Source organism: Talpa occidentalis, unplaced genomic scaffold (assembly GCF_014898055.3).
Source record: "Talpa occidentalis isolate TD23 unplaced genomic scaffold, MPIMG_talOcc4v2.1 talOcc4.3, whole genome shotgun sequence".
NCBI classification, from domain to species: Eukaryota; Metazoa; Chordata; class Mammalia; order Eulipotyphla; family Talpidae; genus Talpa; species Talpa occidentalis.
In genome coordinates, this window is record NW_023603184.1 from 19,445,107 (window position 1) to 19,462,559 (window position 17,453).

Here is a 17,453-nt window from a genome sequence, read left to right on the forward strand (position 1 = left end):
AGCCTGTTCAATTCATTTCAATTCAATTCAACACAGTTGCCAATTATCTAACACATAACAGTTCAATGTTGCAAATTTATTGATTCTGCTCTATGGTTAGTTGGGTTTGCATCATGTTTTCTCTGCATCAAAATCATCAAATGAAAAATGAAAGTGTCAGTCAACCAGATGTTTTGTCTATCTCATGCCCAACTTTATTGACACAAGACAGTATCATAGGATAGAGACAAAAAGTCACTTTTTTTTTGCTGTTTTCATTTTACATGAAGCAATTAAAATTTTCTTGGTAGTAAGCATTAAAAATCTCTCTCACTGGGCCTCCCCTGATGGCACAGCGATTGAGCGCTGGGCTGTGAAGCTGCCCGCAGCCTCTGCAGCACTGGTTCGATTTCCGACCGCCAGCGAGGGTCCCACATGGCACCACAGACCTCTCCTGCAGCACCCGCTGCTCCCCTAAGCAGTGTACTTCATCAGTCTGCCTGTTCTACTCTCTGCTCTGGCTCTGGTGAATTCTCTCACCCTCCCATGCTTCTGACTGTACCCAGTGTTTGTATAAACAAACAAACAAACAAACAAACGAACAAACAAACAAATAAATAAATAAATAAATGAAAATCTCTCTCACTACTTTAAGCTAATAGATCTAGTAGGAGTACTTCAGGGGGTCATAGTACCATAGAATTATTTTATATAATCTTATCATTTACAACACTTGAATAAACATGGAGTCATATAAACAAAAATTCATACAACCACCAATGACTGAAATGAATGTTTGTCATTGAGTGTCCTTATCTGCAATATTCATTATTGTAAGACACAGAGAAAAATCAACATCAAATGTTTACAAAATGTCGAGACTACATGAATCTTTGTTAGTACTTTTAGCATCTTGATAATGTTGAGAACACATAGGTAGTGATGCATGAACACTAATGTCCTTGAAATAACCTAAGTGATAATACTGATGAATTGCTGAGCAAATTGCAGTTGTAAAAAATGAGTCTTTTTGGGCCTCCCTGGTGGTGCAGGTGGTTGAGCACTGCACTGTAAAGCTGTCTGCAGTCACTGCAGTGTGGGTTCAGTCCTGGCTGGCCAGGGAGAAACCCACATGGCGAAGCAGACCTCTTCTGTGTCGCCCACTGCTCCTTTCAGCAGTGTATTTCGTCAGTCTGCCTGTTCTGTTCCCTGCTCTGTCTCTGGTGAATCTGTTCACCCTCCCACGCATCTGGCCTGTACCCTGGTTCTTGTATAAATAAATAAATCTTTAAAAAATATTTAAAAAAATCTATGGGGACTCAATATGAGAGGGTGGGGGGAAGCAAACATTGTTTAAAAAATTTAAAAAAATGATAAATGTTAAAATTAAAAAAAATTTAAAAAAGAGTCTTTTATTGTTGTCTTCTGTAACGAAACTTTTCATTTGTACTATGTATTAAGCATTTACCTAGAGCTATGTCCCCTGGAACATCGAGAGGTCTTAATATCCTGCTTGACACAGTTTTCCAGGTAGTCTATACTAATCAAAGTTGTCATACACTACATCAACATACACAGAGTCCCCCAGAGAAGGCTCTAGTGAGATAGAATGGGATGGAGTTGAAAGATTTGTAAGACTTGGAAAGACAGAAAAGGAGTGAAGCCTTCAGTCACTTTTTTGTTTCTTTTGATGAATGGGAACAAGGTGCCCCTTCTTGGCAGATGAAAATAAAAGAGAAACAAAAGAAGAAATTAAAAAACAAAAACAAGAAATGATCAAAGCTCTCTTTCTGCATGGAGGCATCCGTTAGGATTTATGAAGAGACAATGTGTATGTAGAGGAAAAGAAGCCCCTTTCTCCAGGCAGATACACTTCTGTTCCAGGGAATGTGACCTGACCTAATGCTTTGACTGCACTAACTTCTCAGGAGCAAATGGTGACTTTAAGGAATATGTGAATATGAGCAGTTACAGGGAGACACAAATGAAGACAATGTTTAAGTTCATCATTTTTTTGACTCTATAGTTCCTTTTTCTTTCTTTTTTATTGAAGTACCATTGCATTGTAACAATATACGCATTTTGAATGTACATCACTAAAAATCAACATTATATGTCTACTACCTTTAGTTTACCACTAAAAGCTCAGTTCTATTCTTCACCATACAATTGACCTCTTTTACTTTACTCCCTCCCTCTTTCCTTCTGGTAATCACTAATTTGTGTTATAGAATTTCTTTTTCTTCTAAGCAATGGTCTGTCAGGTTGAAGATTAATACCAACAATTCTTTATTTTAGGATCAGTTGATTCTACTCTATGATCAGCTGGGTTTGCATTATGTTTCTTCTGTGTGAAAATCACCAATTGAAAAATAAAAGTGCTAGCCAAGCAGATGTTTTGTCTACATCACACCAAACTATTAGTTAGACTAAGTCAACTCTCTTTGTCCCCTTTAATTGTCTCGCCAAAGTCTAAAGGAAGCTCTAATCGTTGGAAAGACTAGAAATCTTGCCTTTTTGCTTGATGAAATCAAGGAGAGAAAATTAACTTGTTGATAGATCTTTCACTTTTAACCAGCTGTTGGGGTATTAAAACCATAATTTGTATCAGAATGCTTGGAACATGCTTTTATTTCTGTGTTCTAATATATTAGACAAATTTTTGTAATATGAATTTTCCTTAAATTCTATTTTCTTCTAATCTAGAATCCTATAATACACCCACTAACTTTAGGAAGAATCTTAGACTAATATTCAAGATACTCAATCTAACTATACCCTTCCTGTTGTCCCACACTGCCTTATGACTTGCATATTCTAGACAAGGGTTTTCAAACCTTGGAACTATTGGCATTTTATTAACAATTCATTGTTGTAGGGGTTGTCCTATATACTACAGAAAGCTTAGCTGCATCCCTGTCCTCTAGTCCTTTCCTTTCATGTCATGCTCTGTCTTCTAATGCATGTGGTTTTTCCTCTTTGATAACCTCTTTTTTTTTTTTTAAAGATTTATTTATTTATTTATTTATACAAGCACTGGGTACAGTCAGAAGCACGGGAGGGTAAGAGAATTCTCCAGAGCCAGAGCGGGGAGCAGAACAGGCAGACAGACGGAGGACACTGCTGAGGGGAGCAGCGGGCAGCAGGAGAGGTCTGTGCACCATGTGGAACCCTCGTTGGTGGCTTGGGATTGAACCGGCGCTGCAGAGGCTGTGGGCAGCTTCGCAGCCCAGCGCTCAACCGCTGCGCCACCAGGGAGGCCTCTCTTTGATAACCTCTTGTTGGGAAGAGGTTTAGATAATGTTTTAGTGCAGCTTTTTCTTTCTACCAAGAGCCAGGAGGGAGATAGGAAGAGGAGTGGCCAACCAGGACAGACCATCTATCATTTCTCTCTTTTTATCTTACCCCAATACTATGAAATAAGGACCATTACATGCATTTTACAGTGAAGAAAACAAAGCCAAGGGAGTTCCAGTCCTTTGCCACAGATATTCCAGAGAACAAAGGAAGGAACCATGATTCAATGTGAGGCAGATTGTATCCAAGAGTCCGTCTTAATGGTATGTTAAAGTTTATAATGATTTAGGAGATACTATCCTTCAGACAGTTTGCTTTGGTTTCATCTTCCTGTTATTGAAAGATGGATGACCTAGGAGAAAAAGCCAATTGAATTCCCATCTTCCCTGTATATTTCCATTCCAGGGCTTTCATTTGCCTTTAATGACTTTCTCAGGCCTTTCTCTTGAGAGTGAGACCTTCCAGAACTGAGCTCAGCCTAAACATGAAACTTTTGGGAAAGACTTAGGAAATTCTGTTCAGTTGTTTTTATAAGGGGGGAGGGGGAAAATAAAGTACCTTTTCTTCCATTCCCAAAATAACTTAGTGTTTGGAGTTTCAAATTAGCATGTAGTCAGAACTTTATGAGAAAGTCCATAATTACTTTAAAAAGACTTGAATTTAAGACTTTTCTGTACTGTACCTGACTGAGCATGAAGCACAATGTTGATCAGGTGGTTAGTGAATTGTGACAGAATAGGCTGAGGGTGCTGTGCAAATTAAGCTCATTGGTCAAGATAGCTTTGGCTTGTCCTTTGGGTCTTTTTTAATATTTATTTATTTTGCAGAAGAACTGGGGTTTAAACCAGAGGTGCGGGGGTTGAGAGGATTCACCAGAGACAGAGTGGGGAGCAGAGCAGGCAGATCTACTGAAATACACTGCTGGGGGAGCAGAGGGTGAGACAGGAGAGGTCTGCTGCACCATGTGGGTTAGCTCCCTGACCAAGGATTGAACTCAGGCTGAGATTTAACCCCTAGGTCACCAGGGAGGCCCCTTTCGGTGTTTCCCTTTATCTTTCCTCTATTTCTCATCCCCACCGAGTTTTCTGCAGGTTTCCCCTACTCACTCAGTAAAACACCTTTAGTGGTGCTAAGTTTTGACAAAATATTCAAGCACTGGTACATTCATTCATCCATTCAAATATATTTGTTGCATTCCTAGCAAGCAGTAGACATGGTACTTGCAATTTTACATATGTTGCTTCATTGAATTACTCCCCAAACGTAAAAGGCAGGTATTATCATTGCCAAGTCACATAAACAGAACCCATGATCATGGTCACAATAAGCACACTGCCCTTGAACACTAGTGCTGGGATTGCAGAAGTGAAATTCAACCTAAAGTTTGATTTTTCACCAAGCCCATGCTTTTAATGACAGTAAATCATTGTTTCCTGGTAATAAAATAAAGCTGGGAGAACTTGCTCATTGTTTACATTTCAGAGGAATAGTTGTTAGAACAGGGTATGCTGAACCTGGCTAAAGTAGCTGCCAGATCTTTGATTAACTACTGTAGAACAGGGATAAATATGGCTGTGGGTTCCTGAATAGAAGTCATGTGGACAGAGATTTGAGTTCAAAATACAGAAGGACTTTCTAAGAGTTGCCTCTCTCCAACAAATCAAAGCATTCCCCCAGAGAGGAGGGAGTGCCCATAATTCAGGGAATATAAGTGTGGGCTGTATACTTTGTGGGGCGGTAACATTATAGGCAGATCCTGGCAACTGATAACCAAGTGACTAGCATGAGCTCGGTCCCCAGGTTAGGACTCTGTGACTTTCTGGCCTTAATAGCATGAATTTATATGACCTAGCACAAGTTTCTTCACATCAAGTTCCTCTTACACTTAAGACCTCAGAGTAGCATCTGTGAAGGTTATTTCTACTTCATTGTTCTCAGAGTATATAGCTCTCAGGACAGTTTTATTACTATTTTATCCTGGCAGAGGTTAACGATGTTGAAATCTTGGATTTCATCCGCAGGTTGGCTGACTCGGTCCTGGAAACTTGAGCATAGTGTCAAAGTCATCTCTTGTTCATTTTCTCACATTTCCTTTTCATTTAAATCCCAAATTTGTTTTAAGCAGTTTCCTGGGTCACTGAGAAAGAACTCTCTCCAAACACTGCTAAACACCTGAATTCCTGGTTCACACAGAATTAAGATTCCATTAGAGGGCAAGACAGGCCAGATTAGGGGAGGCTGGTTGCCAGAGATGGAACAGGGGCAGGACTGGAGATCAGGGAGGAGGCAACAGAGAAGGGCTCATATAGACATCAGATGACATTCCAGAAAGGTAAGTAAGCAATTTAGAGCAGCTGTTGAGTAGAGGTGTTGCAAGGACTGCCTGTATTAAATATACGTGACAAGATCAGAACAGTGTGTCGGGCATATGAGTAGTGTACAATTATCCTCTGTTGCTTTTATTATTATGTTAAAATTATTACTTTATTATTATCTTCTGACTCTAGAGTCACTGCACATGGTAGGAATAATACATATTTTAATACATATGTTGAATGAACAGAGAAATTAAATGAATAGCTCCTTTGAAAAATAGGTTTTTAACAACCATTGAAAGGCAACGTGGTGGCTGCATGTTTTGGTAATGGTAAGATTTTTACAGAGGAAATGGGAAAGCCCTGTAAACCCTGACATCCTGTTAATATTATGTCGTTATTGTGAACTGTCAGCCCAGATTTTTCACTGCAATGCTTTTTATGGTGAACTCTTGGAAATTAGAAGGTCTATGGAAAATATGATTATGGGACAACTATTTATCATTAGTAAGGCCTTTGCCAGTTTTTAAGCCTGAATGAGTTTTTGTTTGAACTAAATTGTTAGCAATTGTTCTATTTCTGGTTTTCCAAGTGCCCCGAATACCTCTAATTAGAGAATAAATGCTGCTTATTCATTCCTTATATTTATTGTTAAATATACACACATCTAAGTGTTCACTGGGCTGAAATGTCACTTTTCTATGAAAAAAGGATGGGGATTCCAGTCTTTTCTGGGCATGTGCCAAAGAGGGCACTGTGTCCCCTTTGAAATCCTTGTTCAGTTGAGCCAAGGCCTGTTCCCTTGCTGCCCAGATGGAGTTAGCATGGCAAGCTAGAGCATTACCAAGATGTCTGCTCTCCTTCAGAAGTCTGCAAAGCTACATGCAAATGTCCCCAGGTATTCTTAGTGAAGCCCAGTTACATCCGAGTTAGATCAGTTCAATCTACCAACCTGCCAAGCTCATGAGCTGGAGACCACAGGGGATTATTGCTGGCAGTTAGTGGCAGCAGAATGTATGGTAATTATCTAAGATTATAAAAAGGTTCATATTGTCAGTCTAATGGCATCCACAGATCATCCTGAATGGGGTCTGGCCTTCAGTATGATAGGCCTAAAACCAGGATTTGCCCAGAGTACCAGGGACAAACATGTCATTAATGCTCAACAAATATTAGGGATGAATCCTTTTTTACTTGGTAGCCCTGTTGCTAAGTTTTGAGGGTTTTCTTACCATAGCTGCCTCTATCCTGAAACTTTTTAGTTCCTTGCATGTGCATCACCCCCAAGCTCAAGACATAAAGCAAATGCACTGTAAACACTGGGAAAGGAACGTTAAGTGAGTTCACTAACTGTTACTTCCTACCGCAGCATTCATTCTCTTGGCCCAAATAAGGAGAGATATTCACAGTATAAATACATCATAGGCATCTATATGAACAGGGACAAACTTGGCTTTGACTTTGAGGCATCTGTTTAGAATGGAGAAGTCAAATACTGGTTTGTAGGAAATATATGGAATGTCTGAGGCTTATTTCAAACACATCTTTTTTCCATTTCACCCTAAAAACATTTAAGGTGCTCTGTCCTAAAAGAGGATCTTTGATGAACTACGCAGGCCAGTATGTGGAACCAGTGTTGCTTAGTTTTGCTCATTGTTATAGCAAGTCCTCTCCATACAGTGGCTTATCAAATTATCGAGAACCCCGTAAGGTAAGCGAGACTGAGATTCCAAGAGGTAACAACATTTGCTTAGCCATCTGCTTAACAATCTGCAGCTAATAAATTTTATGTGAGAATGATATGAATCAAGGTTCTGCCTTGACTTCTGAAGCTACTAACAGTCAGAGGAGAGGGAGAAGGAATAGGAAAGAATGAACTTGCAAGGGGGAGGGGAAACCAGGGCAGGAGAAAACCTACACTTGAAGGGTAGACAAAAGTATAACTCAGAGCAAAACAAACCCACTAGGTTTTCTGTTCTTTATAAGTTAATCCATAGTAGAACCATGTGGAAAATGTTAGTGGTTGACTCAGTGGGACGGCCAGTGAAGCATACATTTTGAAAGTTAAGTGGAGCACCCAAGTTTGCTTGGTCTTGGAATGAGAGCTAGGAAAAGATCAAAGCAAGAGAAGACGTTCAGGAAACACATTTCTTTAACTGCCTGCAGGAGGAAAACTTTTCACAACTGGAAAATGCTGGCCCTTACTGCCAACCCTGGAGCATGGAGCCTTTACCTCATTAATCATAGCTGTCAGGTTCCTTTCTGTAAACAGCAAGATGTTGACACACAAAATACCTTGTGTTTTTTATGGAAAAGAAAAAAAAAGGAGTTCATGAAACATACAAGTCATTCTAATAAATGCTTATTAGCATTAAAATTGGATACTCTGTGTCCTTAATGAATTCAAGACAATGCAAAATTTTACATATATATAACTTATTTACTTAAAGATCCTTTGAAGAAAAATAAAGAATAAAATATAGAGATGCATTGATGTAGTTTGAGATCATTAGTAAGGGCAGATAGTAGCTAAATTTTGGGGCAATCCAGTTATTTTTGTGAAATAGTCAATAATGCAACGCTTTCCTGTGGTTGAGTGTAAATCTCTACCTTCACAGGTCCATTCTAGCCCATCAAATAGGATAGTCAGATCTTGGACCAGTGGGACAGAGTAGGGACTTTGAGTCAGAGGGCTCAACTGGGGTCTATATATTGCCTGCTGTAGTCACTAGAGTAACCACATTCCCTTCACACATATCTACCTACCTGCAGGAGGAGGGGAAAAAGGTCAAGAATCCAAAGGAGACAATGCTAATATCAAATCCAAAGGGGAGGGAGAGCAGAAACAGAGCCAAGTGTTAGGGAACTGGATCAATGCAGAAGATTGGGAAGAATGATACATATCGTTCTGGGACAAAATAAATAATGGGACATAATGGTAGAGGATCAAGGTCAATTCCTGCCATCTTTACCACTGCCATCTTAGAGGAAGCCTCTCTTGTCTGGTAACCACTTAACCAAATGGCCTTCCTGTTTCCATTCCTGTTGCCCTCAGATAGGACCCCAGAGTGGTCTTTGTATGTTTAAGTCAGATCATATTCCTTTCAGAACTCTAGTGCACTGAAATTAGAATAAATGGAAATAAGATAATTTAAATTAGAATAATTTCCAAACGTTATTCCTGAATACCCACATATATTAATGACATTTATGTAGTTAAATATATTATATTATATATAATGCATCAAATTAATATACAAATATCTGCCCCCTTTGAACCTCTAGTGCCTTAAAATTAGGATAATGTCTGTATTCTTATGACTAGTAATTCCTGCATTACTAGCCTCAGTTTTCCTGACTTCAATTTCTTTATAGTCACACTAGTTGTTTTTTTTTTTCTCCCACATAAAATCATCTCTGCTTGAAGGACTTTGTACTTTCTGTTCTTTCACCAGGAACACTCTTTCCCCTAATATTTACATTCTTGGCCTTCTACTCAAGATTTAAGGCTCAGTTGCATGTATTTTAGTTTGTTATTGCTTCCTTTACTAGAGAAGTCTCAATGAATTCATTAAATTTGCACATTTCAATGTAAGATCAAGAAGGGTATGGATTTTCCAGCTCACTCATAGCAAGAATTTAGAAAACCTAAATAAGGGATCAGGAAAAAGACTATAATAAAGTAAAAATCAAAATCAACAAGCAACTATAAACCAGAGACACACTACGGAGGGCGGGGGGAGAAGGGAATAGTGTCAAAACAAGGGGGGTGGGAATTGTTTGGGGACTATAACCAAGATGAAAATGCATACAATGTGCAAAAATGAAAAATGGTGTAAAAAATATAAAATTAAAACAATTAAAAAAAAAGAATGGTATGGATTTTGTCTGACGGCTGTATCCTGGAACAGTGCCTGATTCATAGTAGGCAGTCAATGAATGTATTTGGAATGAATGAATAAATGAGTGAAGTTCAGACATGAAAGGTAACGGCCTTTGGGCAAGGGGTCTTTATAGATCCAGGCAGTCCTGACTGAACAACATTTCGAGCTGTGAGTGTTGGGCTACATCTGTCAATAGTGAATACCAGGAATTGTCCTGGTCAGTTCAGCATCTACAAACATGTTATGCTCAAAGGTGATAATGCGCGTGGAAGTGCTTGGAAGATGCACTATTTAGCAAGAAGTCAGTTGCTCTAGACAAAGAATCAGAGTGACACATGCAAGAGTTTAGAAATTTATACTTCATGCAACATAAAATGTTTTCTGAAGGAAATTGGGTTTGAATATTTCTTTTTAAAGATTTATTTTATTTATTTATGCATATAAGAGCTGGGGTGTAGGCCAGAGGTGGAGGCCGGGAGGATGAGAGGATTCACCAGAGACAGAGTGGGGAACAGAACAGGCAGATTTACTGAAATACACTGCTGAGGGGAGCAGCGGGCAAGGCAGGAAAGATCTGCTGTGCCATGTGGGTCAGCTCCCTGGCTGGGGATCGAGTTCAGGCTGCAATGACTGCCTATAGCTTCATAGCACTGAGACTTAACTCTTGAGCCACCCGGGAGAACCAGGTTTGAATTTTTCAATTAAGAAAATCATGTTAGGAAAATGTTCCTATTGCAGGCCATGTATCATGGATCCTAGAACAGGAGGGAAGTTGAGATACTGTGTGTCCAGTGTGCTGCTTTTTGAAAGGGAAAACATTATAAATGGCCACTCTGGCAAAAAAGGAGTCATCTGCCTGAGTTTGAATCTTCATTCCATTCCTGTCTCCCTGTGAGACCTTGGATAAATCTCCTGTGCCTCAGTTTCTTTATCCAAAAATTTCAGAAAATAAAACATCCACCTGAAATATAATTCCAGGAGGATTATGTAAGATAATATATGGAAAACATTTTGAGCAGTGCCTGTTCAATAAATATTAGCTATTACTGAGGATCAGTTTAAATATCTCCTACTTACACAGGGAGGCCTTCCTTATAGAAGATCTCATGTTTCAGACAGGATGAAATTCAGAACAGTTGATGGGATTGCTCAAAGTTGCACAGCGAGCATGTGGTGGGGTAAAAATCCAGAACCCACAGTTTCTGCCTCTTGAGGCACTCTGGGTAGATTTAAATGCTTTTAAAGGTTTTATACAATTAAGGTTATTTAATGCCTAATATTAGTGCTGGCTACAAAGCAACATGTTATTACAATATCATTTTTTCCTTAAGGAAAAAATACATACAAAAATATGTCTGAAAAGCACTGAAAGCAGGTACAGCAAAATGCACAAAGCAGGTGTGTGGCAAGCAGGGGGTGATCTTGTTTTGTTTGTGTCTTGCTGTGTTTGCCATGTTAATATCATTAAAGTTATATTATAATTCATCAGGTATGGCTTTTTTTTTAAGATTTATTTATTCATTTATACAAGCACTGGGTACAGTCAGAAGCGTGGGAGGGTGACAGAATTCACCAGAGCCAGAGTGGGGAAGAGAAACAGGCAGACTGACGAAATACACTACTGAGGGGAGCAGCGGGCACGGTAGGAGAGGTCTGCGCACCATGTGGGACCCTTGCCCTGTGGCCGGGGATTGAACCGGCACTGCAGAGGCTGCGGGCAGCTTCACAGCCCAGTGCTCAACCGCTGCACCACCAGGGGAGGCCCAGGTATGGCTTTTGTTGTCAGAAAATGTTACTGAAAAGGCAAAAGAGGGGCCTCCCTGGTGGCGCAAGGGGTTAAGCACAGCACTGTGAAGCTATCTGCAGAGTTCCACCCCAGCTGGCCAGGGAGCTGACCCACATCGTGTGGCAGACCTCTCCTATCTCGCCTGCTGCTCCCCTCAGCGGTGTGTTTCAGTCAGTCTGTCTGTTCTGCTTCCCACTCTGTCTCTGGTGAATCCTCTCATCCCCCGCATCTCTGGCCTACACCTCAGTTCTTGTATGCATAAATAACTTAAAAAAAGGCAAAACAACAACAAACAATGACAAGGAAACCCTTATATCTTTTGAAAGTGTGATTATTCTAAATCCTTATTTTATTGACACTGCTTCACATTTTCCCGATGATTCTAGCTTAGACTCTTGCTCACCCCCCTTAGAACCACATGTAGACACCAATCCATGTTGCTCCACTCCAAGTCTTTGTGTAGGTGTCAGTTTCTCTCAAATGTCTATATACTGTTTCCATCCTGGATATCTCATATGGTGGCAATTTTAAAATGTTTGATGTATAACCTGTTCATTGGGATCCTACATCTGGATATTGTATTCCTAAGAATCACCCCAATTCCAAAATTACCAAGCTGGTTTGCAGAATCCGATTCTTGTGACTGGTGAACTTTGTTATGTATTTCTGTGTTCTAAGGCTTATGACTCCAACCGTTCTCCCTGTGATATTAAAACATTTGTGACACATTTAGCATTTACAGTTCACACTCACATATTATTCCTTTTTAAGAAGATTTTAATAATCATCCTCTGAAAAATGTGCTAAGGAAATTTGACCATATTATCCTGTAGGGGTATTTCATATCTGTAGTGGTTTTCGTGGACATTTTTATTACTTGTTAAAGTAGTTTATATTCTAAGTTTCAAGCCTGTTCTCAGAGTTTTGAGCCTGTTTCCTTAGCAGAGCTGTTAACGGGAGTTTAAAAGGCAATGAAAAATATGTGAACTTGGATAGTCTCTCGGTGCTGCCTTTTCCAAAATACACCTACACCTGCTGGCTTCTTATGTCTCTATGAGCTTGGCTTTGCTTGTTGCCGAGACTAACATAGCCTGGTATCTTTTTCCACAGACTCTCGATAGACAGATAGCTACAAAAAATGTCAAAAATGGTATATGGATTTTCCTATGGTCAGATTGGGGGGGCTCAAGAATTAGTGTATTGAGGAATGCATTGCACAGAGTACCAAGAAGAGTTCTGCAAAGAGTGTACTTCTTCATCAGTCTGCCTGTTCTGTTCCCTGCTCTGGCTCTGGTGAATCCTCTCACCCTCCCGCACTTCTGACTGTACACCGTGCTTGTATAAATAAATAAATAAATCTTTAAAAAAAAAGAGTTCTGCAAAGAGAGGAACCACCCAGATTCTCACTGCCAGCAGTCAGGGGCCTCCCTGGTGGCGCAAGGGTTAAGCAGAGCACTGTGAAGCTAATGGGTACTAGCTAAAGTCTGCTAATGGGTATTCCAGCATTTGGAAGGGATGACTGGTGGTTCCAGAGGACTCCTACCCTCCACCTTTTTCCTTTATTTGGCCATATATCTTACGAGATAACCACTAATTAAAAGACTAAAACAGAGGGAAGTTTTGAGACATCATACAGTTTAACCTTGGGGAAATTTCCTCCACTGGGTCTCAGTTATGAAAAATAAATAATAACGACAATAAAATAATAATAACAAAAACATGTCCTGAGGGATCATTCCATGTCAAGTACTGTTCTGAGCACTTGGCATATATTAATTCCTTTTATAATATACTTTCCTCATGCTGTTTATTGCTAGAATTAAGGGAAGTAGTCCAGGCGACATTCTGAGCACAAGACCTGACTGAAAAATACCAATTTCTCAAAAAAGTTAGCTATTTTGTTGCTATTACTAAAATATTATTAATACTACTATAATAAATACCTATTACCTCAGACAAAAGTTGAAGAGTAATTTAAAACTTTTGATCTATAGACAGGTCTCAAGGCTTCATAATACCTTAGAATTACCCACTCTTGCCTATTGCATATTAAGTGACTGATAAACAGTTGAAAAATAACCAATATACTATATGGTCTGGCTATCAGTATTTCCATCAGTATATGTCTCAGGGAAGAAAGTATGTCACTTTATTCAGATTCTCAAGATTTTTCATGGTTGAAGAAATAAAGAGCCCCTCCCTTGAAAGATAATTTGTCACCTGTCACAAAGTCCAACTAAGAATATAGAGGACAAGGAAGATCTGAACGGGGCTGGCTCCCTACCACAGAGGACCTGGAGAAGCCTGTGATGGCAGCCTCTGAGCTGACAGCCATGGAGGACTCCTCTCCCCACCTGGAAATTCCCATCTGCCCTCTGGGGCTGTTTGCTCAAGACTCAGTGGGATGAGCAGCTGAATAGCTAACCTTGAATGAATGATTCAATGTCAGATAATTTTGTTCTGGTTTTGTAGAAATCAGAGAATGTCAGCCCTGGAAAGAACCTCAGACATAATCTATTTCAGGTTTTCAAATCTGCAACAGATGCTCCACCACTCCCCACCCTGCTCCCATGGAAGTCATCTCAAGCAGGGGACAGTATTTGCCATTGATGTCTTTTAAATCCTTCTTAATATAACACTGTATGTATCCATTACCAACTGACTGAAATGAGCATGCACAAGGAAACCAGTTTTTCGTCTGTATCATGTGTCTAATCTTGCTATTATTGCTGGGAAAGTTGAGGAGATGACATTTAATATGAGTATGGATTGGACCTGAGAACTGTGAAGTGAGTGATAGGAAAGTCTTCATACATGAGGGTTGTGATTTCCAACTACAAACATTTATCATCAAATGTCATCTCCTTTGTCTTGGCTGTTTTTTCCCCTTTGATCTTTCATAGAATACAGAAGAAAACTTAAAAATGAGTACATACCAGTGTAAAAGCAGGTCAAATTGTGATGAAAATAAATTAGATTATTATTTATAGTATTATTCCATGGACTGTTCTTTTTTATTTTAAACAATGAACTAGCTATGCAAAAGCCAGGTCTCTCAGCATCCTTGAAAAGAGCAGTGTGGGAAAGTCCTGTACTTAAGTCTGAGGACCTGAAACTGTTTCTACTAGCTGAGGATGCCACAAAGATGTCACTTTCTGGGCCTCAGTTTCTCCTACTGCAGTAGGAGGATACTGGAAATTCATAGTAAAAGAAAACTGGTTTCCTCATGAATGAGAAATTTTTAAAATGTCTCCCTGTTGAAGAGCAGATTGCAAACATTTACTTGTCATCTTGTGTATATGTGTGCATCCAAAGGGAGGTACATTTAAGGTGAAGGTGAGGATTGGGTGAGGAAACACATGAAATAAAGTGTTTCCATCTTTTAAAGCCATTAACAAACTGCCTTCAGAATTACTAATTGTTATTAGAGTTTTTATAATCAAAATGGAACAACCCTGCATTGTGAGGGCATACAAGTTTTGAGTTTGTTATAACATTTTCCAGTTAATTCCATGGGGAAAACTGGATAGATTTGGAATTTTTAGAAAGACTGGCAAACATCGCATTCTGACACAGGCTGGATTATTTTTTTCTTTCGAGGAAAGGAAGGGTGGTCATGGAAGAGGGGGATTTCCAACTTTGTAGCTGTCCCTCTGCATTCTTTATCATATGCTCCAAGTAAACAGACTTAAATCATATTCTTCTCATTCCCTTTTCTTGGCCCCTCTTTGCAACATGAAAGTTAAATTAGATAGCAATTAGGAAATAAGCTAGTATATACGAGAATATATTTATTGGCGGAATAATAAAACTTAGTGAACGAGTTATTAGAATTGGAATCCCCTCTACTTGAAATACAAATTTCCAATAAGCAAATAGAAGCAAAACCCCCAAACGAGAAATAATACATTGGAAACCTAAGTCATAGGTATTTAGGGTATGTTCAAACTACTTTGCTATGAACTGCAACACTGGTGGCATAAAGGTACAAAAAGAGACAACACAAATCAGCCTATCAACAGGACCGGATGACCACTATGCTTAGACTTAAATGTGGCCACTAACTTACACACACCCACAAAGGCATCTCAGCAATCTCCCGGTGAGGGATGATTTACATATAGTTTCTTGACAATGCTCTTATCAGAAACAAAAACAAAATACTTAAAAACAAAACCTTAGAGATCTTGGTTAATAAATAAGAGAAAAAGGGAGAAGAAACGGGCAACTTTTATCCTCTGGCAGGCATGTGGAGCAGTACCTGGGACCTCATCTGCAAACAGGCAACTTTGACAGCTTCCAGAACCCAAGAGAAAAGGCTGAGGGCTGAAGGGAGCTAAGCACTAGCCTTCTGGATATATCTGCATAATCTCCAGGCTGGGGAGGTTAACCAGTCCCTACTGCATCAACGCTTTGCCTTTAGAGGTGGCTGGATCAGGTGTCTCTGCAGAGCTAGGAAGTCTCCAGGAGAGGCAGGAGGCTTAGTGTCACTTGCTCTTTCCAGGTAACAAATCAATAGCTACGACATAAATAATGTACAAAAACAAAACCATTCAACTCTCACGTCTTTCTAAAGAGGACTTCAATCATTCTCCAAGTGCAAATCTGGATATAAAAAAATCTTAAGTCTCAGGGAAATATTAGCCCCCTCTTCTGACCTCCCGTCCTGCACCAGGGGGCTGGTGTCATGCCCTCTCCCTGGCAGTGTGCCCTTTCACCTACACTTTAAGATACTCATTTTTCAGTCGACCTAGTCTGGTCCCATGGCTCCTGATGGTGAGGGCCAGCAGCTCGTATTTGTCCCTGAGCCCTGCAGAGATGTCAAGAGTTTCCTTCAGCAGGGATCTGGTGTGGACCAGCATCCCCAAAAAGTCATCATTGAGCTTGGTGTCCTGCCGGCTGTCCTGTTCCTGGCCCTGCTTGAACTTGCTTTCCAGCTCAGTGAGGGACTTGTCGGAGTTGGAGTAGGCATCCCCGATCTGGTGGGACTCCCGCCGCAGATACTTGCTGTAGCTCTCTTCCCCATCCAGGTCATAGGAGATGCTCTTACTGATGCCCTCCAGGACGCGCCCTGCATCCTCCACCTGGCGGCCCAGCACGGTGAACTCCTCCCGAAGGGTGAGGCTCAGCAGACTGCTGGCCTGGCTCCCCTCCCCCTGGGAGCAGCGCCGGTGGTCACTCACCCTGAAGAGCAGCTGGCACTTTTCGGGATCATCATTTTCCTCATAGTCCCCGTCGGGCACGAAGTAGTGGTGCAGAGTCCCGTTGGACATCTCTGGATAGAGAGGGCCATCGAAGTAGCCCTGACACAGGTGGCAGAAGAAACCCATCCAGAGAAACTTCAGGAACATCATCATGGAGAGTCAGGATGACCCTGGAAAAGACTTTTCGCCTAGGCACGAGGAAGGGGGTCCCCTGGGAGTCAGTGCCTCTCTGAGAGGGAGCCCGGCTCAGTCCCAGTCCGCTGGCTGCACCCTGGCTCCACCTCCCCAGCTGGCTTCATGTGGCTGTGGCACCAGCGCCTGGGTAGCACTGCCCTCTGCGCAGGATGCGCGCTCCTCTGCGCAGCTCCGCGCTCAGTGCAGCACGGGGTGGCTGGAGCTCAGCCGGCTGTTTCCCCCTGGATCACCCGGTGGAGGGGCGAGGGGGGCGTCCTCCAGCGCTCTGGCAGGACGCTGGGCTTGTTACCTCACTCTCACACTCGGATTTCTCTGTTGCTCCTGGGAGATGGAGCCTGGAGCTGGAAAAAAAAAGTTCTTGCCCTCTGATACTATTTCAACTGCAGGACTGGGTGGGAATGTGGAGCTTTTCCTTTGGCTAATGATATCCTGAGGATCTCTCTGCTCTCAAATTACAGCTGGTTTCGTCACTTGGAAGCTAGGGAACAAGTCTGGAAAGAAACCTCTCTCCAGGTCTCTGTTATTAAAGGTACAGGGTCTCTTTTTTAAGGACTGGAAGGGAGACCCTGCAAGATAGGATTTGTCTTGAGGGAGAAAAAGGGAAGAGAATAAATGGACCTCCCACAGCTGAAAGACTGGTTTGCTATTAACATGTTGGGAGGAAGGGTAATTGCTCTAGATAAGGGTAGTTATCTCATATTTTTATGTAAGTATCAGTTAGAATGGATTTGTTAATTCGTCTGTTTTTCTCATGAAAATTTTCGTGACTTTGAAGGTAGATTTGAAGTGCAGA

At 40.9% G+C, this 17,453-nt stretch overlaps 1 protein-coding gene across 1 annotated transcript; it reads right to left on the minus strand.

Annotated features, from left to right (window-relative positions):
- Positions 1–15,028: 15,028 nt before the first annotated feature.
- Positions 15,029–17,108, minus strand: FIBIN (fin bud initiation factor homolog). The gene has a single exon (XM_037521662.2). The coding sequence runs from the start codon at positions 16,616–16,618 to the stop codon at positions 15,980–15,982; it is 639 nt and encodes a 212-aa protein (XP_037377559.1). The 5' UTR covers positions 16,619–17,108; the 3' UTR covers positions 15,029–15,979.
- Positions 17,109–17,453: the final 345 nt, after the last annotated feature.

Bases quoted from the DNA above. Each gene is read 5' to 3' on its own strand.
- FIBIN (XM_037521662.2), bottom strand. From the start codon at position 16,618: ATGATGATGTTCCTGAAGTTTCTCTGGATGGGTTTCTTCTGCCACCTG.